Below are 23626 nucleotides of genomic sequence, written 5' to 3'. Positions count from 1 at the left end.
TGCAAAAAAAAATAAACATGTTAAAATCTCTATCAAAATCATTGACAAAACGTGTAATGTTCATGAACCTGAGAAGCCCGGACGGAACTATTATTCAAGACCAATTTGAAACCGCGGAGTGAGAGAAAATATACGAAAAATGCCAAAACCTAGATAATTCTTTTAATTGCAAATTCCATTTCTTATCATCTAAACACTCAAAAAAATTTTACGCCGTTATAACTGCGTTACCATCTCAAAAATAAAATTATAATAGATCTCTATGCACCACTTTGCAAACAAATCATTTCAAACGTTTGTCATGCAAGATAGCTGCCAGGCAATTTTCCTTCACCTTAGATTTGGCTTTAATGCCATTCATACAAAATCGTACGAATGCTCCGTCTAGGGCTAATCAGGGGGGTATAACTCCGAGAAAAAAGTGGGTCAGAAAAAAAGACACGGTAATCTCTATGGCTGTGTATCTTGTGACGTATATTTTCCACAAACCAGTGCGAACTTCATGCATGTTTATAGGCCGCTGTCAAAACATGAAAATGTCAAAAAATGTGCGATGTCAAAGGATGTACGGACAATACATCGATTCGACATCGGTTTCCGAGTTTTAAGGAGTACCCTAGTCTTTTTCGCAAATGGTCAATACGGATTGATAGATTAGAATATATTCAGAATCCAATATTGACGACGTACGCAAGAGTGTGTGGATCACATTTTGGAATCGATTGTAAAAGATCGAGTGGTGCGTTAAGAAAGCACGCATTGCCAACAATTAATCTTCCAGGTACGAATCTCTCTTTGTTTTTTCCTAATGTATTGTATAACTTATCTTAATTTAACCTCAGAATTGAATCTATTGTTTTTAGACCGTACCTGTGAAAAGAGTATTGTGCCAGAATTCTACAGCGCATATAGTGATGCACTCGAAGATCATGATTACATTTTACAAGGTACAAATGTCTTCTATATTACATCGACTTACCTTATTAATTTTATTCATATTATTATTTAAACAAAGTTTTTATTTCAGAGCGTAATTTCTTCCCCAAAACCAGCGGTGTGCCCGTTGCTGCTAAAAGGGTGTCAGAAGATTGTGAAGGTACATATCTGTTTCATATTAAGTGGAAGGAAATAATATTCTTTGTTCTGCTATGTAATTGTAGATCATTTCTTCTACAAGAATTTTTTTTCAGATATATTCAGAATTGTTCCTGGACCCAGCAGCATTGTACCTGGACCCAGCAGAATTGTTCCTGGACCCAGCAGCATTGTACCTGGACCCAGCAGAATTGTTCCTGGACCCAGCAGAATTGTTCCTGGACCCAGCAGCATTGTACCTACACGTAAAAACGATGGTTTTCTGCGTAAGCATATTTATAACTTTTTTTATCATAATTTTTTGGTAGCCTTTGTTTTGAATAATGTAATCACATGTTGTGTTTTTATAGGTAAAAGAAAGTTCAATTTAAAATACATTGGGTCAGCTGCAACCTTTTCTCCAAAGAAAAAGATGATGCATTTGGAGATTTTGAGGACCAGGGGCTCTATTCCTGAATCGAGGGCGCTCGTAATCGCCGTTGAAAGTATGTACGTTGGTCGTCGTTGCTATTCCCGAAATTGGTCGAAGGTACATACTTCGACGCCAAACGTCAAAAGTCATTCCACACAACAACTACTGGGTATAACCAGTAGAAACAGGGCAGCGAGTGGTAGGTTGTTGGCGTTTCTATGGAATTGGCTGTCAAAATCTAGTCTAGCTGTCAATTTTTGTTTTACCGCGCGGATTCCGCAAATGTAAAAGTGGGTGAAAATTTCCCCCTTACTAAGTCTTTATCGGAGCTTACAAGCTCAATTAAGAGTTGCTTTTGGCAATTTGTAATATGTCCCGCAGCCATTTCTGTTTTCAATAACGAATAACTGTTGTCTGTTTGACAGTCACACCATAGAAATCCCAAAAACATCAGGAACATAGACAATATTCACAGGGGTGCCAATATAATCATCTCTTCTACCAACTTCGACCGTTCGATGCTCAAAAATACGTAAAATTGAAACATTCGAAAAAGTTAGTCGCGACGACTAGTAGTTTTTCACTCGAAGACGGCGCATACGAAAACGATTGATCGTTTAACTCCAGAATCGCAGGCCAGGCGTCAACTAAGAAGATCGCAACAAAAAACTTCTCTTTTTAAAAACCGTCTCGATTTGGCAACTCGCTATAGAAATAATTCCTGCTTGGAAGATTCTCTCTCAAATTTAGACCCCGTTCTCTCTAAATTCATTTCGTCACAAGCAAAACTTAACCCGCGTCATAAAAAAGGTCGAAGATATAGTCGGGCAGATAAATCTTTGGCACTTGCTGTATATAAGGGAGGACCAAAATGCTATCGATTCTTGTCCAACATTTTTGCATTACCTTCGCCTTTGACCCTGAATAAAGAGTTAGCTTCAGTATCTCTCAATCCGGGAATCAATCAAAATTTATTTGACCATTTGAAAAAAAAACTGATTCTATGCAGGATATTCATAAATACTGTATATTAATGTTTGATGAGATGAGTATTTTTCCTCATGTTAACTTCAATGCACGTAACGGTAACATAGAAGGGTTTGAGGACAAGGGTGATAAGAGAAGAAAAAAAATTGCTGATCACGCTCTAGTCTTAATGATCAAAGGTCTTACCACTCCCTACAAGCTGCCAGTTTTTTTTCGTTTTCAGAAAGTGGAACTAATTATTGTGACTTGAAAGAAATTCTTCTAACTGTTCTAGGAAAATTGTTGGAGTGTGGTCTTAAGCCCGTTGCAACTGTATGCGACCAAGGCACTGTTAACAGTAGGGTGGTAAAAGCCTTGCTTGAAGACACTCGAATAAATTTCCTAAGGAATAATACAGAATATAGGGGTGGATACTTCATAGTAAATGAAAATATGATTTTTCCCTTATTTGACGCACCTCATCTTTTGAAGTGCGTTCGTAATAATCTTTTAGATAAAGACATGATTTTTATGAGGATGGAATAAAAAAGTTGGCTTCGTGGGACAATTTGATTCAGGCTTACAAATTGGTACCAACTGAGTCATTTAAAAGGATGTATGGAATAACGGACAGCCATATGAATCCTATAATTTCTATACCCGCCATATCCGATTTTTTGACAAAATGATCTGAGTATGACATCTTGTTCACATTTTTGCCAGCAACAAGAGGAGCCTAAAATTGAGTTTCAAAACCCTCCTTATCATGACCAAAAACCATGTTAAAACTGCGAGTGAGAAACCAAATCCGCTATATCATACAGAAAGTCACTATCAAAACCCGCTATATCGGATTCAACTAATCACAAGCAGTTATTTTGCCAAAATACAATATGGCCGCCGCTCTGACGCCACGCTCGTGTGTCAAAATGATCTACGCGTGAGTTTCTAAACCCGCCATGTCGCCTCAGTTGACTTTCAAAATCACGAAGTGAGTATCAAAATCCGCTATATCCATTTTATTTATCGAAATTACTTAATTATTGCTAGACATATATAGAAAAATAAATGCTTTTCGAAATTTTATTACTCCAATTCATTATATAAAAAATTTTAATGCATTTACTTATGTACGCTAGAGATGTGACAGTTTTTTGCGGTTTTCTCCAAATCAATGAAAGTTGATATAGCGGGTATAGAAATTACACGACTCATATCATACCTGAGAAAGTTAAGAAAATGAAAGTGAAACTTGCCTCACAAGTTTTTAGTGACAAAGTGTCTTCCGCACTGGAAACACTAAGTCATTTACGACCAGAGGCGTTTACTAAAAATCCATCGGAGACAGCACGAATTTTGAAATTTTTTGATGTATTATTCGATAGTGTCAATGGGACATCAGTACACCCTAAAAGGGGCAAAAAATATCGTGTGGCTTTATCGAAAAACTCCCCACATATTCAATTGTGGAATGAGTCATTGAAAATAATAAGCACGATGAAATACGTCCATCAGACAACAGGCGCGAACATTAGGACTTTAGCTCCTGTATTAACTAATTGGACTTTTTCCATAAATGGCATTACTAAATTGTGGAATTTTCTGGAAACTGAGGGTTTTAAGTTTTTGAAATGTCGCTACCTGAACCAAGACCCATTGGAAAATTTTTTCGGGTCTATTCGAAGTCGTGGTGTCCGAAATCCGTCCGCTACCTTGTTTACGGCTGCATATAAATCACTTATGATTTCTAATTTAGCGTCTCCGCGTTCACCTGGTACCAATTGTGAAGCTGATGATTCTACCATTCTTTTGTCTAATGTTACTGATTTTATTTATACTCATTCCACCTCTTCCACTTTAAATTCAAATGTAACTACCTTTTTAACTATACCTGATGTAGAAGCCCAATTTGAGAAAATTTGTAATTCATTTTCCATACAAAAATTTAGTATGGACTCCTATGTGGCAGGATTTTTATTAAAAAAGTTGTTGAAAGTTATCGAAGGCTGTGAGGAATGTAAGTCATCTTGCATTGGTGATCCTTATGATCCCATTAATTCTTTTATTTTAACTAGGGAATACCGCATCGGAGAGAGATTTTGTCTGAACTATCCTACGAAAAGCTTTGCTCTTAACGCTTTGGAAATTCATTATGTTGTCGAGTATGTACTAAATCATAACTGTGAAAATATTCATCTTGTGCATATTATTAAAGAAACTATTGCCAAATATGTATGTTTCGATTGGATTAATTGTGAGGGGCATAAAAAATTGTAATAAATGCAATTATTAAATTCACTGTGCCCTTCATAATTAATTCATGGTGTGCAGACATCAATAAGAAATTAACTGGCAAAGATACCAGACAATATGATGGACCAGATTCCATGAGGAAAATGGCCATGCAACGTTTTTTAAAGTATACTAAATATAGGAAGAAATGGTTGTCCTAATTAGTTTATTTTATTTGTCTAGATTTTTTTTTTACTTACTCGACATCATAATGAATATCTTTCAATACCTTTTTTAAAATGTGTTTTGTACTTCTACATTCTTGTATTTCCTGTTTATGTATTTTTATATTGTCTTGGTACACCTTCTAAATGTGTTTCATGCTTGTATATTATTGTATTTCTTGTTTCTGTAATATCTATATTAATATACAATGTATATGAATCATTTCTCAAAAAAAACTTGCATTAAAATTTATATTTTATGCGAAACAACCAAAGTAAGAATCCTGTCTCCCTTCTTATCAGGCCAAAGAAATTCTCTTTTCTGATGAGGAATACATGACCTTACATATAATATCTTGTAAAATATATATGTATAAATGTAACTCGTATTAAAACTAAATACAAAAATCTTGTGTTTTTCATTTTTCTGTTAAAAGCAGAGAAATATCAAAATTCGTTACTGTCGTAAAAAAACATTTCATATTTGATAATCTTATAAATGTTCTTCCTTTATTTAAAGCATTTTAAGTCATTTTAGTTTATTTTTACGACAGGTTGATTGTTCATCTCAGAACAAGATTTTAGGCTAGTGAATGGGATTGGCTCCGAATGAGAATTATATTGTCTATGGTTACGCCTTTTTTATAGTTTCTATCCTAGTCGATGGTGAGTATGTCTAGTAGTGACGTATATTTTTCAGTTACAGACTTTTATCTATGGCAAACTTTAGGACCCATGCATGACCCATGGGTCATGGGCTCAGTCAGGGGCGTATAACTCTCGCATAACCTTGTAACCCTGATGGGAGGAGTTATCCTCAACCCAAATTCTTATAGACAAAGCTGTTGTGGCTGAAAGCTCAGATCTCATTGGCTCAGAGCAAAAATTGTATCTTGATCTCTCGCTCTCTACCGTAGCGACTCGTGTAACAGAAAGAGAAGCTAAGCATGTGTTATGCTCCGATAAAAAAATAACGGTAATTTCCAAGACGCCATTTCGCAGATTGAAGTCAGTTGAAGGTTTTTGCGTAAATATTTTGAATTTTCTTTCACCGATCTAAAAATAATGTTGCGTGCTAGAATTCTTCAAGGTGATAAATTAATGCCGTGTTATGTTAAAGGTTGCTCAAACGGATTCGATAATCCAGTGCTAGGAAGAAGCAGCAAGAAATACGTTTGTTTGTGTGTGCCATTTCGCGATTGAAATCAAAAATACGGTACTTTTGGGATTAAAAAATAATGCGTTGCCAACGCTTAATCTTCCAATCATCATAAAATATCCGGTCTATCTCCACCAATTGAAAGAAGGACCCGATCCCGTTGTTAAATACAAGTACTAACCTCTCGTTCTTTGATACAATGTTCATGATTCCTGAATGTACTTCATTGGCTAATAATTTGATTAATTTTCCTTTTCAGACCTATCCGTATTCCGACGCGATCTTATACCACGTATTAGGAGAATAAAATTGCTAAACAAAGCCACGATTACGTCAAACAAGTTCATTTAAACCTCTCCAGAATTACATCATGTAAGTACCAGTATTTTCAATGATGTTTGCTGACGACAAAGCTGTGAAAATTATATGAAACCCTTGCAGGAGAACTTGAATAACTTCTAGTGCTATTTTGTGTATATATTCTTGTATTTTTGTGCAAGGTAGAATTAAATCCTATTAAGTTGTTGCAGTAAGACAGAAATCCTGGGTTCGATTCCTAGTTGAGACTGTTACTTTTTATTTTTTTGTGTCTTGTTCTGTTTCATGTTTTGTTTAGATATATTAGTATTATCTTCTACTTCAATGATAAATCAATGCTCAATACATCGGTTGTACTGACCCTGTTTTGCACTACTGTCCATTGTCTTTTTGAAAATAAAAAATATTTTGATGTGTGCATAGCTGTGGGTTTTTTTTATTTTCCTTTTCCTGCATTCCAGTATTTTTTATTATATAATTTTTTTGTGCTAGTGAATGAACGATGTTAGCTGGGTGCAGGTATATTGTCTATGTTTGCTCTTTTTTTTAAATGACCTTGAGATTTCTTTATGGTCCACCATATATTTACCTGTCTGGACCAAACGACCGTTTTATCTGTGGTCGTCTATGGTTAAGGGGGTGACAAAATGGCGCCATACAAAAAGCCCGAAGATATCGATCTAGAGAGTGGTTTATTTATGGGCTCAGTACTAAAAACCCGAAGATATTGATCTAGTGAGTGGTTCATTTATGGGGCTAATAATGCAATATTAGAGCTATTGGTTCGGGACATCGATAAACAACAGATAGCTAAGTTTATCCTTTCAGTGTTTATTAGCTATCGATTTGGCCGTGCTAGGTCCCCTTGTGAGCTAAATTGAGTAGGAACCATGTAGGAACTAAATTAATAATATATATATATTTTGAAGAATTTAATTATACTTGCAGCCAGTGTTGCCAACGAAGGCGATTTATCGCCATTTAGGCTACTCAGAACGAGAATCGGCGACGTAAAAATTTAAAAGGCGACTGGTCGCCGATTAAGCTACCTCAAATTTTGGAAAAATGTGAGGAATTTTTCGAAATGGAATTCCGTAGCCCCCCCCATGGATTTCAAAATTTGTTGTGGGGAATCATATAATGTTTTTGGCTGTGCGGAATTTTTTTTCAGTGAAGTTCTGTAACAACCCCCTCCCCATGGATTTCAAATATTTTGTGGGGAGTACTTATTTTGAAACATTTTTGTGGGGAATTATGTTTTACAGAAATTCTCTAACAACCCCCCCCCCATGGATTTCGAATAATAAAAGGGGGAATCAAGCTCACGTAGAATATTTGTGGGGAATATGTGGGCAGAATTACTGCAACTGAAATTCGGCTACATTAGGCTACTAAATGTTTGAAAAACGGCGACATTAGGTGAAGATCCGTTGGCAACACTGCTTGCAGCATTAACCCCAAACTGACAGCTGTCATAATTGCTCACTCTCACGTACTTAATTAAAAATTGTGGCGAGTAAACTTCGCGAGCGTCCGCGAGTATAAATTATTCAATAAAAGTAAGGTTCTCGATGTGTTATAATAGACCTTTCAAAACAAAGCCAAAACAAAAACTTGCGTTATTTGCGCCCAAATGGATCAGGATTTCCATGTTATACGTTAAAAAGTTTTTCTTTTAAGTATTCAATAATATTATTGTGAAAGAAAAAGGTTTATTTTTCAAACAATTTTCGATGCGTAATTATTACTTTGCGTGACAGCTGTTTCGCCTTCTAAACGCATTATACATGATGACAAAGATGAAAACAAAGTTTGATAATGTCTTAAGAAGGCGAAACAGCTGTCACGCTCAGTAATATTTCACAGCAGGACCATAGAGATTATATCAATGAGTAGGACTTGTTTATAAATAAACTTTTTATAGTTAAGTAAAGTATCATTAGATTATTGGCTCAATATTAACCTAACCACCGCACTAAGCACAGATTGTGGAAATTACACTTCGTTTTAACTTAATTAGGTACTACCAGAAGCAATTTTTCGCTCCAGGAGAGATGCTAAATGATCCATCGAAGTTCCATTTTTATTCAAATTTCCCCTGTAAAATGACTCATGCCGCCATTTTAAATTCACAAATTATTTAAATAACCCAAACTAAGAACCTGATAACCTACCTAATTTGTGCATGTCCCCCGATGTAAATAGTTGTTTCTTGTATTATTTAAGTTGAAACAAAGTGTTATTTTTCATAATCTGTGGAATATGCGTTCCAAATATGGATTACATCTAATAGAGAGTATTCACATTTTAATTATTTCTGATGAACGTATTACTACAATCTCAAATGTTTCTAAACGGATCCCTACGGATGCAAGTTATTGATATTTAATATGAATAAAAACAGGACCTTCCCATTAAAATATTATATGTAAAACAGTTTGAAAATTTTATAAAACGTTTTACAACTGTTAAATTAGTGCTAAGCACCAGATTTTATTTTTCTAGACTGTGTATTAGTAACTCCCCGAGGGATCCCTCTAGAAACATATGAGATTTTAGTAATTTGTTGATCAGAAGTAATTAAAATAAAACCCCACAGAAAGATCGACTTTCTAGGCCTGCTAGGGCAAAGGTAGGTCCGTCCATTACGCCAGGCCGCGCTCTGAATATTGTTTTTACACGAGTTCATAACTTATGTCTAAGATTGCCTTTATTTTAGAGATTTGACAGGGTAAATTCAACTGCAGCTCTGTCCAATACACATTGCATATTTTTATGCACAGCTGCTTCACTTACGTCGTTAAGATTCTGGGTTTATTTTAGGGAATTGTCCAGTGGCGGCTCGTGACTTTTGGGTCTTCTAGAGCAGTGTTCCGCAAACTTTTTATGTTCACGGTACACCTAACTAATCAAGAAATTTTAACGGTACACCAAAGAAAAAAAAACAAGGTAAATTTTGGATAGGATTGGCTAGGCTTATTACGAATAACGGCGAACTTTGAGGTTAAACTACGAAAGCTGCATGTCATCATAATTTAAAAAAACATCCCAGGTTTTGAATGGTTTGTTTGGCAAAGCAGGGTTTGTCTAGCCGGGTTTGTATAATTATGATTGATATTTATCACATAACAGTGACAGAATGACCGCGAACTGTCACCGAATCTGTTCGAGAAGTGAATTTTAGTTTTACGCAATTGATAATTAAAATGCATCTTTTTCCGCCGCCACCAAGCCAAAAAGTTTTCTTTTATAGTAATTACGGCATATCTAAAGTTTTTTTCTAAAAAATATTCGTAATAAGCCTGGCCACTCCAAACCAAAATTTACCAAAAACAATATTTTATTAATATTTATTATTAAAATCAATATAACATGAAAAGATGTTTAATGCGAAATGTGAGCCTGTTTAACTGAACACAGACGATCAAAATTTGGAACAATCGTTGATAACGCTGCTCGCATCTCTTCGTCGATCGTCCTCAGGCGTTCTCTTTTTTTTGACTTGATCGTTGTGAGAGTTGAAAATCCCAATTCGCATAAATAGGTCGTGGCAAATGGTAATAGAATTGCAATAGCTCGCTTTGACAGCAGTGGATACTCATTTTTTACGTGGAGCCAAAAATGTGCTAACTCTGTTTCAGTAAACTTTAATTTTAGTGTCCGATCAGTTTTAAGCTCCATGAATTCTTCCTGCTCGTTTATTGGTAAATGTCCAAAGGAAATGCTTTCCGAAAATGGATTTCATACCCAGTCCATAGGTTGCAGGTCACACTTAGGAAAATATGAGTTCATTTTTTCTGCTAACAGCTCCAAGTGTTTCACTATCAAAGCCTGCACTTTTTTTCTGAATCGGCAGCCATGACATTTGGAAACATTTCGTTACTATCATTGGTAGCGTGGCTGATCCATAGCACCAACTTAGCGCGAAAGCTTTCAATCTTGTCCGAAGACGTTAAAATGTTACGATTTCTTCCTTGCATTTTTTTGTTCAGCTCATTTAATTGAGCGAATATGTCCGCCAGATATGCAAGTTTTGCTACCCATTCTTCTTTTTTCCGCGGGACTCGCGGCACACTTACAAATGGCCACGGCACACCAGTGTGCCGCGGAGCACACTTTGCGGAACACTGTTCTAGAGTGCTAATATTACAAAAATGGCATTATTGACGTTGTTGTAGCTAAACACAATATTTTGTATGAAGATTTTCAGTTTGGCCGTACGCCGCACGGATTTTAACTACAACAACATCAATAATGCCATATTTTGTAATATTAGCACTCTAGAACACCCAAAAGTCACGAGCCGCCACTGGTATTGTCTCGTCTTAATGACGGCAGTACAATAACTTGACTCTGGTTTTGATGGGGCTCATAGTAAGTTGATAGTTATTCTACTTTTTGCTGGAAAATTTGAAATATAGGAGTGACAAAGGCACAACTTGCACCAAATACATTAATCTAATAATAAACAAGACATTTCAGGATACGCTGTAACAAATAATCTTACCTGTATTTAATACTTCTCAAAAAGGAACTCAAGATATATGTGGGTAGATTAAATGCTTGCACCAGTAATAAAACTCTTATAACAAATATAAGATTTATTTTATATAATGAGGTTTCTAAACACATAGCTCTAGGAAATAATAAAAGAAACAAGAGACTCAATATTAAGGTTATATCTCAAAGCGTGTCGAGACAGAAATTCTCGATAGTTAAAAATGCAAGTCATGTCAGTTGAAGATTTTACAAAGAATAAATGATGCTATAAGAATTAAATGGGCGCCAGCTCAGAATTAGATAATTCTGAACAAATTTATAAATTATCAGTGTAATCCCTAAGAAACTAAAAATATATCAATCTCAATTTAAAGGGCCTCTTACGTAAATTCAGGGTCCGCCAAGGTCAGCAAGTATTTCAGAACCTTTCGTGCCACCGGGACTCGAGCCACAACTGTCGAACCAAATCCAAACGATGCGCACTTCAGACTCGATCGCCAAACAAGACGGCAACTTGAGAATGCTGAATGTCAGTCCGGTAGGTACTTTAACGGGCGAGACTGCTACATTATCCCCTTTCCTCAGCAAAAAAAAAAATTTCCCAAGGACAATTTTTTTTTTTTCATCGTGTCTCAATAGTCTAAGTTCCTCTTAGAAGGATCCAAGCCCTCCAGGTTATGGCAGAAGCAAGAGCTGATCATGCCTATTGATGACGTCAAGATGAGCAGCAAGCCATGGAGATCTAGCGACGCCAGAATGTGGAACATCTTCTGATATCCTTGAAGAGATCCGAAAGCGCAGGGTAATAATTGTGGACCACTGCAATCGTAAGTCGTATAGCAAGACTACAGCAACAGAAGCCAGGAGTAACAGCTCCATCCATCAATGAATCGGCTCACGACATGACGCGTCCAATAAGATCAATCTTGACAGTTCCAGTTGATGATGGACCCTCAAAGAGAAAAGATCTTGAATTGCCTTAAGCACGAAATTAAAGATTTCAGGCCGCTTGCTTGAAGTAAAATTTTGATAAGCTGCATCCTTGAAGTATCATCTTGATATGGTCTTGAAGTGGTGAAGTATGTAGAATGTAGAAGTAGATTGACTAACATGAGGCGTTTGAATTGAGAACTAAACTAAAGCTTACAATATGGATTACTGACATGAAAAGAAAATATGAATGATTTATAATAAAACCTAGAATAACACAAATTCCAAAATTTAAACTGTGGTGAAAATTACCAAGATCTAGAGCATTAATAAACGGTAGCTAAAAAAACTAACAGACTGCGTGAATCTAAGTGCCCAAAAAAAAATTTATAATTTAAATTATATTATTAATAAATTAACAGAACACAATGCACGAAACGCATTCAAATGCAAAATCTATGAGACTGCCATCTGTGAGCTATTAGAGAAAACAAACTGAAACCCCAGACCCAAACCCAAGATGCAACTCAAAAGGAGTTTTAAAGAAATTAATAATGTTGCACAATGAATATTGCAGAAGAAAACTCAAAAATAACAACTCCCATAATAACAGATTACTCTTATATTATTTAAAAAAAATATATTTTAAAAAGGATTGTTCAAAACTCATTAGACTAATTTCAATGAGATGAAAATAATTAAGATTAAAATTTTCATTTTCTTATCATAGTAATTAAAATTACCCATTAAACTAATTAAAATTACCCATTATACTAATTAAAATTACCCATTAAACTAATTAAAATTACCCATTAAACTAATTAAAATTACCCATTAAACTAATTAAAATTACCCATTAAACTAATTAAAATTTAGACGATCCTGTGTAAAAAGAATATCATTAAAACTTATCGCCAAAGAACCATGCATAAGGTTTCATAAAACCTCAAAAATAGATAATTATTAGCTTCTGAGGCTCTCGTGTTTGAATAGCATGGAGGTTTAACCAAATTATCAAGAAGAGAAAAATTTGGTGACTTAAAACACATTAAAATCACCACCAAAATTGGTATAATGGAAGCATGCACAAAATATAAAACTACATAAAACAAAACTTAGTGCTAGGAAAATTTTTTTTGAAAAACATGAGTGAAATGTGAGTAGATAATTAAGGAAAGGTTGTCTACAGGGAATGACATACCAGTATTTCAGAACAAAGTGCGCAGTCACTACCACGGATTTAAGTTTAAATCCGTGGTAGTGACTGTAGTTAGTAAAATTCAAAATTTAAAAGTGGACAGAAATTAGCACAACTACAGTGGCCTGCTGAAGTTGCACAAATTAATGCCCAAGTATGTACCAAGCTAATTTATAGTTTTCAATGCGTGGGACTAAATGTGAGTCAATCTTACGCGTTGAAAGGAACAAAATACACAAACTATGACTACAATAAAAACAAGGTAGACAGAAACCATAATATTAAACACATTAAATCAATGTGAAGACACAATTTTATGAATATAAGGTCATATCTTCACAGTGATTGCCTACAAAATACCCATTAACATAAATGAATAACCAAACATAAGGCGAATCATCTATTACCAAAACAAAACTTAAAATCTAAAATTTATGTAATATGAGAAAATATCCTCAATATAGAAACGGAAGTCCCCCCTCGATGAAATGACTAATCATCGGGATCTTCTAGTTTTATAATATCTTTGATGTGGAAAGTGCCAACTGGCTTACCAGCCATATCCGCTAATTGATATGCCACCGGCGAAATCTCACCAATAATTTTGCTGCGAATAAATTTAGGTGCTAGCTTAGCTGAAAAGTATTTACTAGCATCGGACAGAGCAAACGACCTTCTCCAGACAATGTTCCCGACATCGTACTGAACATCCCTACGACGAAGATTATAATTCACCTTGTTGCGTTCATACGAACGTCTTAGGGACGTGCGAACTTGGGAAAATATGTCATTTAGTTCCTGCAAATCTGATGCCCACGTACCGCGAACTGAAAATCTAATGTCTTCAGCGTTGAAGTCAGCACCCTTATACTCGTTCCCTGAAATCACAATTTCCCTTCCGAAATTTAGGAAAAACGGAGTATAACCTGTAACTTCATGCACAGCAGTGTTAATTGTCAATTCAATTTCCGGAAGATGGTTACCCCAGGATCTGTGATCAGAACCTACGAATGAGCCCAGGGTTGGTACCACCTCGGCTGCGCAATTCTTGACTGCCTCGTTAGACATTAATTTTGTGACCTTTGGACAAATATTAAAGTCTTTCCAAAAGTCGCAACCAAGGATGATATTAGATTTGATCTCTGGCATGACTACAAAATTGAATAATTTCTCAACGTTACCGAGAACTACTGGAACCGAAATTTTATGAACGCACATCACTGTATGACCCGTTGCAGAAGTGAGAGAGAACTTCTTCCCCAGATTTGAAAGTTTCAAACCTAACTTTAAGAAATGACGATGAAAATTGTTACCAAAAATGGAGACATGTGACCCAGTATCAAGAAGACCAGAGAATTCCGAACCCAGAACCCGGAAGATGATATGAATGATGAATGTGTGGACGGCCATCCCTGTCGGCCGCACGCACCACCTTCGAAGTCTAAAGGCTCTCGAAGAAAGCTCTGGTTTCAGCCAGCACAGCAACCCGATGCCTGGAAGTGATGTCAGCGAACGATGTCGACTTGTCGCTCGCAGACAGGACCCCCAGCTCGATAGTTAAAAATGCAAGTCATGTCAGTTGAAGATTTTACAAAGAATAAATGATGCTATAAGAATTAAATGGGCGCCAGCTCAGAATTAGATAATTCTGAACAAATTTATAAATTATCAGTGTAATCCCTAAGAAACTAAAAATATATCAATCTTAATTTAAAGGGCCTCTTACGTAAATTCAGGGTCCGCCAAGGTCAGCAAGTATTTCAGAACCTCTCGTGCCACCGGGACTCGAGCCACAACTGTCGAACCAAATCCAAACGATGCGCACTTCAGACTCGATCGCCAAACAAGACGGCAACTTGAGAATGCTGAATGTCAGTCCGGTAGGTACTCTAACGGGCGAGACTGCTACAACGCATTTATTGCTTTATACATTATTTAGCACAAGGCTGCCCAACCTTTTTAACAGTTGGGCGAAATTGACGATTTTGAATCACTGGCGGGCCACTGAATCGCTGAGAATAAATTCCGCGCACCCAAAAACATCATATGTGATTTCCCCACAACAATTTTTCGAATTCCATGGGGGGAGGGTGGCTACAAGATTCCATTTCGGATGCAAAAAATATTATGTCAAAAACCGGTGTATTTTTGTTTAAAAAGTAAGTTCAACAGGTTAGATTTTTTCGTCGCTGATTCTCGTTCTGAGTAGCCTAAATAGCGATAAATCGCCTTCGTTGGCAACACTGGTGACCGCGCGCAAGCTGCATTGTTTGTTTTACCGCGGGCCCGCGACACTTTTTCAAAGTGGCGGATGGCGGGTTTTTTGAAAATGGTTCACGCGGGCCACTTATAATTCGTTTGCGGGCCACATTGTGGCCCGCGGGCCTGGGGTTGGGCAGCCTTGGTTTAGCACATACATATTTATATATAAATATTAAATAAATAATTGTTACGATTCACAATTTAATGCTTTCTCTCTTCCATCTGGTAAATAATAGTTTAGTTAGTTTGGTGAGTTTAGTTTCATGGTACTAGCCACTTTTGCTACTCATGAGAGGTAGCTAACTTCTTAAATCATTCACTTTCTAATTAGGGCCCCAGCATAACCATGTCAATATCGGTAACAAAGGAAACTTAGGAGTTAGTACCATATCACAAGACTTGAAATGGGAACTGCATATCGCTGGGATTGTCAAAAGAGCTAATTCAATAGCATATTTAATCAGGATGGCTTTCCTTGACCTAACACCGGATTTGATGTTAAAAATATGCAAAACATGAGTGCGACCTCCCCTGGAATATGCTTTCCAAATATGGAGTCCATATTTTTATTTAACGCCCAGAGGGCTTTTACATGGTTGGTAGTATAATTTTAATTTGACAGATATTTTGAAACATAAAAAATAAGAATAAAATTACATTTGATAAAAGCTATGCAACAAGTCATACGAATACAAGAAACAAAAACAGAAAATTACAGCTATTTGTAGGTTTACATGATGTGTTTAGGAGTATTGTTGGAATAAATGTTTATGATCCACAAAACTTGCCAAGTTGGTATAACATGTCATAGATTCTGCCAATATAAACCAATTTAACGGTCGATTGGATTCTTATTTGTAGAGTAGAAAGGATTAACTTATTTTTTAATTTAAAACAACGCAATTACTATTATTAACTTTTTTGGTTTTAGGCATTTCACCCTGAAAAGAGTGCATATTGTGAAATCAGACATCAGCAGAATGCTGCCTGCTCACTAAATAATAATAATAAACTTAGCTGTCTGCTTTGGTTTATCAAAGTCTCAAGGAGATCAATAATTAAATCAAGAAAAATAATGCCCAAAAATGGCCACACTGATGCATTTTATCTATTTGCAAGACTTCAAAAATTCAAGTACTCAATGCAAAGGAGATTGATTTTATTAAAATTTTTTGACATTTAATTATTTTATTGCCCAATGGTAACCATAACTGCGATACTTAATTTTACATTAGTATCAAAACTCTGTTACACAGTAGGTACTTAGAGGTAGTATACAACATTTTCATAAAAATTACAACAGTAAAAAAATAACATTGCACGGTAAAATAAGAACAAATATGAAAAAGAAAGTATAATAGATAACAAAGAAAACTAAGATGTCTTAACCCTCTCACGAACTTTGGCCTCATTTGAGAACTACTATAGAGACGGCATAAGCTAAAATGTAGCTGGAAATTTTCAACGGTCACATTTATGTATGAGAACTTTCATGTTTATCAACTTATTGTAATAAAGAACACATCAGAATGTGATCCTCATTAGGTACAGTAGGTAGAACCTGCACAGAAAAGTAAAGTTCGTGAGTCACATTGTGGGACTTTATATGCAGGATCTGAATGTAAATCTGAATTCAATAATAGAGTTACTTTTTCGTGTTTTAATAAGATCATTTCCACATCATCCAGGTCTGTGTAAAATATAGCAGATGTCTTTTATTTGCGGATGATCTCAAACTTTTGATGGAAATAATATTTTACGAAGACTGCTTAAAAATGCAATCTGACCTTGATGCTATAGCAGAATGGTCAGATAAAAACAAATTAGAATTTAATATAAAAAAATGCGTAACAATGACATATACCCGCTCTCAGAAGCCCGTAGTTTTTGATTACACCATTAAAGAGAAAAAATTATGCCGAGTCAATAGCTATAAAGATCTCGGTATCATCTTTGATCCCAAACTAACATTCTCGGACCACATATCACGACTTACTACAGCATGCTACAAACTCCTGGGATTTATCACCAGAACATGTAAACAATTTCACTACCCAGATGCAATGATAGCCATGTTTGATGGCGTCATACGAAGTAAGCTGCAGTATGCTAGTGTTGTGTGGACTCCGCACCAAACTAAGTATATTAATATGCTGGAACAAATCCAGAAAAAATTCCTCAGGTATGTCTTTATGCGGATGCGTGGAACTTATCCAAGGTTCATGCACCATGTGGACTTACTTGAGGCAACAAATAGATTTAGCTTGGAAACTAGACGTCATGCAAATCTTGCAATACTTAGTTTTAACATAATCCATAGCTATATTGATAGCCCGTTCCTCTTGAAATGCTATGGTTTATACGTGCCCGAAAACTTCAGCCGTAGTCGTCTACACGACTTATTCAAAATACCATGCGGCAGAACAGATATTCTAGCACAACATAGCATGACAAGAGGAATGGTGCTATTGAATGAAATCTCAGAAGCACTAGATATATATAATTCTTCTTTAAATAGCCTAAAGTTTTTTTTGTATAATAATTATCTTCATAGGTGTTAAGATTGTCAAATTGAGAATTGTACAATAATTGGATAATCTATCTGTTGTGCAATAAATAAATAAAAAAAAAAAAATATATTTTTAACATTTAAATAAATACAACAAAATGTAAATCGGTTACTATAGGTAGTCACATTAATAGGCAATAGATTTATAAAAAATTGTAATATTACATAGTCAGTTTTCTCGGAACAATAATAATAAAAGGCACATAATGTAATATTATTATCTCTCAGTAAAAACAGAAGAATGAACTTGTAAATGTTAGGTTATATTCAATAAGACTCAACTAGGAACTAATATCGACGGTCCCAAAGAACAATGTTGAATGTTTAAATTTGTGGTTTTGTACATCCACAATTTTGCACAGCTGTTTAAAGTTTCGTTTCTGCATTTTTACTGTTTTTGAGATCAAGAAATATAGTGTTGTTTGATATTTTGCATTAACCCCTTTTTTATTTAATTTGAAAAATATATTATCAAAAACAGTAAAAATGCAGAAATAAAATGACTTGTAAATGTGTACACGCACCTACTAACTACGTACCATCTTATTTTTGTCATGGTATAAGGTAGATTACTGGTACCAAGAGTACGCTGGAAGCTGTAGCGGGGGAACCGCAGCGGAGAGCCATACCGGGAGAGTCGTATTGAGCGTCCACAGTGTTCTCATTGCTCTGAGCTCACAGTTCCCGTTCAATTGAGCCGTTGTTCAATTTTGTGGATTCTTTCAGCCGTACAAAAATATAGAGCTGTTACCGAGGCTCTCACTCTTAACCTGTCAATTCCGTTTTGAATTACGCAACATACAACGGGCGCGAACTCCTTCACTAGGACGTATCAGTACGTCACGCCCGGAGGACGTAATTTCAAATAATTTTTTTATTTTATTTATGCATTATAAAAATGAAAACATCGAATTAAAAAAATAGAAACTTCACAAACAATTATAAAGATTAAAAAAAATATAAAAAAAGGTTATAATTACAGAAAAATAAACAAAAGCACACAGATAAAAAAGAAACATTGAGTTTAAAATATGTAAAAATTAAAAACTCAATTTCCGTGTGACTTGCTCGGAAATATACGTCCCGCTCGTTCCAGGGCGCAACATATATTTCAAGGACGTATTCATATATCCTACCCGTACCCGATACTGTTTACGTTTGACGTATTTATACGTCCAGCCCGATTAGCAGGTTAATAAAATAATTCATAACCCAACACTACTCGTTTCAACATCCTTCAAATCATAAAAATATCAATAGCAGTAGAATCATGCTGTATCACATCTGTCACCAACTGACTCGTCTATAACTCGTGACATAAAACTAGTTTTATTATATTACAAATATAGTCTGCCGAGCTTTCTCTTTATATACTAAAATCAGACAGATTTTGTAACTAATATGATATATTGTCTAGATTCGAGGGGTTAAAATGAGCACAATCAATTATTTATTATTCTTTAAATTCATAATTTGGATATTTTAGTTTAAATTCGGATAAATTTCTCACTTCGTTTTCTTTAACGGCTGCACCTTTATCTACTAAAGCCTTCACCATAGACCATTCACCCTTCCGTATAGCATATCTAAGAGCTTCACCACCATCTGCGTTAACATCCACTCCCCTCTCTAACAGCAGCTGCACCATTTCCAACTTCCCATAATATGATGCCCCGGTTAGTGCGGTTTCTCCCCTCCTGTCTACCCTGTCAGGGTTCGCCCCATGCTCCAGGAGGTATGTTACTTCCGGGAGACGTCCCTCTATTGCCGCATAATGTAGTGCAGTTCTGTCATTAATAATATCTGTAGAATTGATGTCAGTACCACCTTTAATGAGATACTCTACAATTAGAATCGCTCCACCACTGGCCGCATACATCAGGGCAGACTTGCCGTATTTACAGCGTATATTAATGTCTGCGCCTCGCTCCACTAAGTATACAAAAATATTCAGTTGACCGTACCAAGCGGCTACAAGTAAAGGAGTCATCTCTCCGTCATCCCACTGTGCCGTCAATACAGTAAAGGGAACAACAGTTTGCTCATCGAGTAGTTTAACCATATCGAGGTGACCTAATTCTGCAGCAAGATGAAGGGCAGTTTGCATTTTGTTATCTTTGTATTTCATCAATAATAAGCAATGTATTTCGGTATGATTTTTTAATTTTGTGAATAATATATTTCTCACAAATTCAACATTATTATTTTTAATAGCCTCTTCATAAGTTATACTTATTAATTCAACTTCTTTTACTCTGTCAAATATTCCTGCGTTACAACTTAAAGTATTTCTAATAACTTGATAAACTGTATTGGTAACGAGTTCTTCAAAAACTAACACTTCCTTGGTTTCATCAGAATTTAAAACATCTCGGTTAAAAAAACTTGCAAAAAAGATATTTTCCTTATTTTCATCAGAACATGTTTTCATGCGTAGTAATAAATTTGTCAATATTCCGTCCAATACTAAGTCATCATCGTTGATACTTTTATGCAAATCCACCATATTCAGTGCTGTGTTATTATCAAGGTCATATTGTGTTATCAAAGAGACAAAGGCTTCTTGGGTACTGAATCCACTGAGTATAAATGTGACAATGTGTTCATTCTTTTCTTGAATAGCAATGTGAAGAGAAGTTTGGTACTTCTGATTCCTAAACATAGTACTGTCTTCAAGCCACAGTTGACTAATACATTTGGCGTTTAATTCAAGTGCCTTTTTGGACATTTCCTTTAATTGAGCATTCAAAAACAATCTGATGATCTTGCTATCCGGATGAAGCAGTATTTGAGGAACAAGTATTTCTTTGAACAGGTCATACCTGGAAAAGCTTTTAAGTTGATTAAGCCAGTGGATGATCATTGTTGAACAGCAATACTCTGCGTAGGTTCGGTGAACAAATTGGAATTCTCCATTTCCATTCGATTGTACCAAACCATATCTGTTCACTGCGGTTAGGTCGTCTTCAGAAATGGGGCCAAAGTTTTCATCGTAAAAATCAGAAAAGAATGTTTTGAATCCTAGTTTACTGTGCGTTATGGCAATACTGTCGAGAATTTGTTTTTTTTGAACATTGTCCGCCGCTGCTCCTAGCAATGTCTTATCAAGATAAATTTCGTATTTCAGATTTATAAACCTCTCATACAGATTTTGTGCATTGACTATATTGATTTGTTTGAATAAAATTTCCGGAGGCTGGAGCAACAGATCACTCTGCGGCCTGAAAACTTCAGCCAGCATTCTTAGCTGCAAGGGAACTCCCATGAAGCAGTCCATATCTGGCCCGAGTGCTTGCTTCGCCTCCCGGATCACCCCTTCTGCATATATCTTTAGTCGTTCCTCCTCTATTTCTCGATTGATTCCCAGCTCAAGGGGAAGAAAGGACCTCCAAAACAAAAATAAAAAATGGTTTTGCTCTTTTGTGTTAATCATTACGAATGATGTAGAAAATTGACTTAAATTTGTTTCTAATGATTCCTTCAAATATTTTCGAGTCGTCAGAAATACTTGAATTGCCGGTTTACTTTGCAAAAAAGCAAATAGTTTAACCATTTTATCTTTAGAACTCTTTTTATTTTTATTGTAATCGTCTATTTCGTCAAATCCATCAAACATTAAAACGACCCGCTTGGAACACGCTTTACTTTTTAGAAAATGTATTAATAATCCGTGAGCTAGAGTGCTGTCGGGATTCGAGCAGGACTCACTTAATAGAAAAATTGCCACATTTTGAAGAGTGAGTTGATCTGATAAACTATCTATATGTGTTTTGAATTGTTTTAACTCGATGTATATGACCCACGGTGTGTCAAGGCGCCTTGACAAGTAGGCAAGAGAAGTTGTTTTCCCCATCCCGGGCTCATCAGTTATGATCACCAAGTTGCGTTCTGTTTCGCTCAAGGTTAGTTCATCAATTGGCTCCAAGAATTTTGTGGACATATAAGGGCGCAGGCGCTCTGCGGACCCGTGGGAAAAACGCCACTCTAATTTGCCCCTGTGATACTTTTCAACCCTTTTATCACTCCTAACACTATCGTCACTATCATCACTATCATCACTATAAATACTGTCGTATTTATATGATCCCAAAATATCATCACATTCATTTAGCTCATTCAGTTCATTAATTTTCACAAAATGAATATTCTTATGAAAATATTCATGAATTATATTTGCCTCTTGTTCTTCAGTTTTCGCAATAAGTACACTTTCTTTGAACGCTTCTCTTTCCGTACATTCCTCTATCAATTCTATAAGAAAGATCTTTTGTTCCTCACTAAAAATGACAAACAGGTCATCAGCATGCTTACTTTCCGCGAACTTTTGCACGTTAATAAATGCTCTATGGAGAAACTTCCTGGGTAGATAAAAACCCTTATTAAATATTTGTTTGCAGTGGACATCTGCCTTGGTGTCCCCGGACACTTCAACTAGGTAAATAGATTTATGTTGGTTCTTATCACAGGTGTCTTTAAAGACCAGATCTGCATCTCCCTCGGCAAGGATGAACTCTTTCCCCGCGAGCTGCTCCCAGCCAGCCCCGGTCTCCAGGTCACCGCGGTTCAACCCGCTGATCACCACCAGGGAGTTACGTATGCAATTCAAGACATATTCTTTGCTTGTAACTAAATTTGTTTTAATTAATGACATTTGAAGATCACTAGTCATTGGACGCGTGTCTTTTATCGTAATAACATAGTGCTCATCAGTTGCGATTTTATTAAAAACTTCCAAACAAAGAAGTTGATTAATTTCCGGAATCGAACAGTTTTCTCCAAAAATATCTTGGAAGCTCTTCGCCGTATTGCCTATTGATATTAATTTTCTTTCAATGACAGTTTTTTGGGACTCAGTGGATATGTCAATGAAATTAATTTTTTGAAGCACTTTTACTTCTTTTATGTTTTCCATTGAGTTAAATATGTCCTCTTTTGGGTCTGAGGAGATAAAAACAAGTTTCTTCATTTTGGGTGGAGGGCAATTTACGTAATTTTCAAATAAAGTGCGGACTTCTACACTTACAGTTGGGGATGAACGTCCATCAACCATCATCAGATTATTTTGATCAATAGGTGAGTCGTAATTTTTTAAGAGTTTCTGTAATCGCAGCCAATCTAAGAAAATGTAATAACTTTCATCGGTGTATTGGTTAGTTGGGGACAAAGTGTTAATTTTTTCTTTGATTTGACAGAATATATTGTGAAGACGGGTCATTTCAAACGCACCGTTTTTAGAAACTATCAAAAGAACACGATCGGTGGGAGAAAGCAAGAATTCCTGGAGGCCTATTGAATCGTTGAAGTTTAATAATGTCTTTGGGAGTAGATTGAGATATTTTAGTCCCTTATGGTGATATATCAAGTCAGCGTTTCTGCTCTGCTCCTCCACAGCCTTGGAGAACTCTGGGCCCAGCCACCGCATCAGCTGCTTCACACGCTTTGTAAGTTCTCCTAACAGTTGTTTAGATTGACAGATTATTGTTCTATTATTAAGATTTATATCAAAACCGGGAAATAAATTATTACCCTTTTCCAATTTTAGGTTTTTTACCAAAACAAATTTAGATAAAACGTCATAATTTCTTTGATGCTTTTGAATAAGCATTAACTGTTTGAGAACATGAAATTCGTCTTCAGAAAAAGTGTCAAAATAAATGGTGGTTTTAATTTCAGCGTTTGATTGAGGCCCGACAGGGACCACTTTGTATCGTTTTTTTATTTTATCTAATTTTTCTATTAGCTCTGTAAAATCTGAATGGTA

The 23626-nt window shown here is 35.8% G+C and overlaps 1 protein-coding gene across 1 annotated transcript; it reads left to right on the top strand.

The window, feature by feature from the left end:
* The first annotated feature begins 422 nt into the window (after positions 1 to 422).
* Positions 423 to 22495, top strand: LOC149423297 (uncharacterized). The gene is made up of 6 exons (XM_089632712.1): positions 423 to 781; positions 864 to 947; positions 1028 to 1096; positions 1191 to 1361; positions 1446 to 1580; positions 22332 to 22495. The coding sequence occupies exons 1-6, from the start codon at positions 547 to 549 to the stop codon at positions 22493 to 22495; spliced, it is 858 nt and encodes a 285-aa protein (XP_089488838.1). The 5' UTR covers positions 423 to 546.
* Positions 22496 to 23626: the final 1131 nt, after the last annotated feature.

The sequence above is a fragment of the Hesperophylax consimilis genome, chromosome 6 (genome assembly GCF_061612785.1).
Source record: "Hesperophylax consimilis isolate HC1 chromosome 6, BYU_Hcon_1.0, whole genome shotgun sequence".
Taxonomy (NCBI): Eukaryota; Metazoa; Arthropoda; class Insecta; order Trichoptera; family Limnephilidae; genus Hesperophylax; species Hesperophylax consimilis.
The sequence above is the reverse complement of the archived record's forward strand: the minus strand, read 5'-3'. Positions and strand labels throughout refer to the sequence as shown.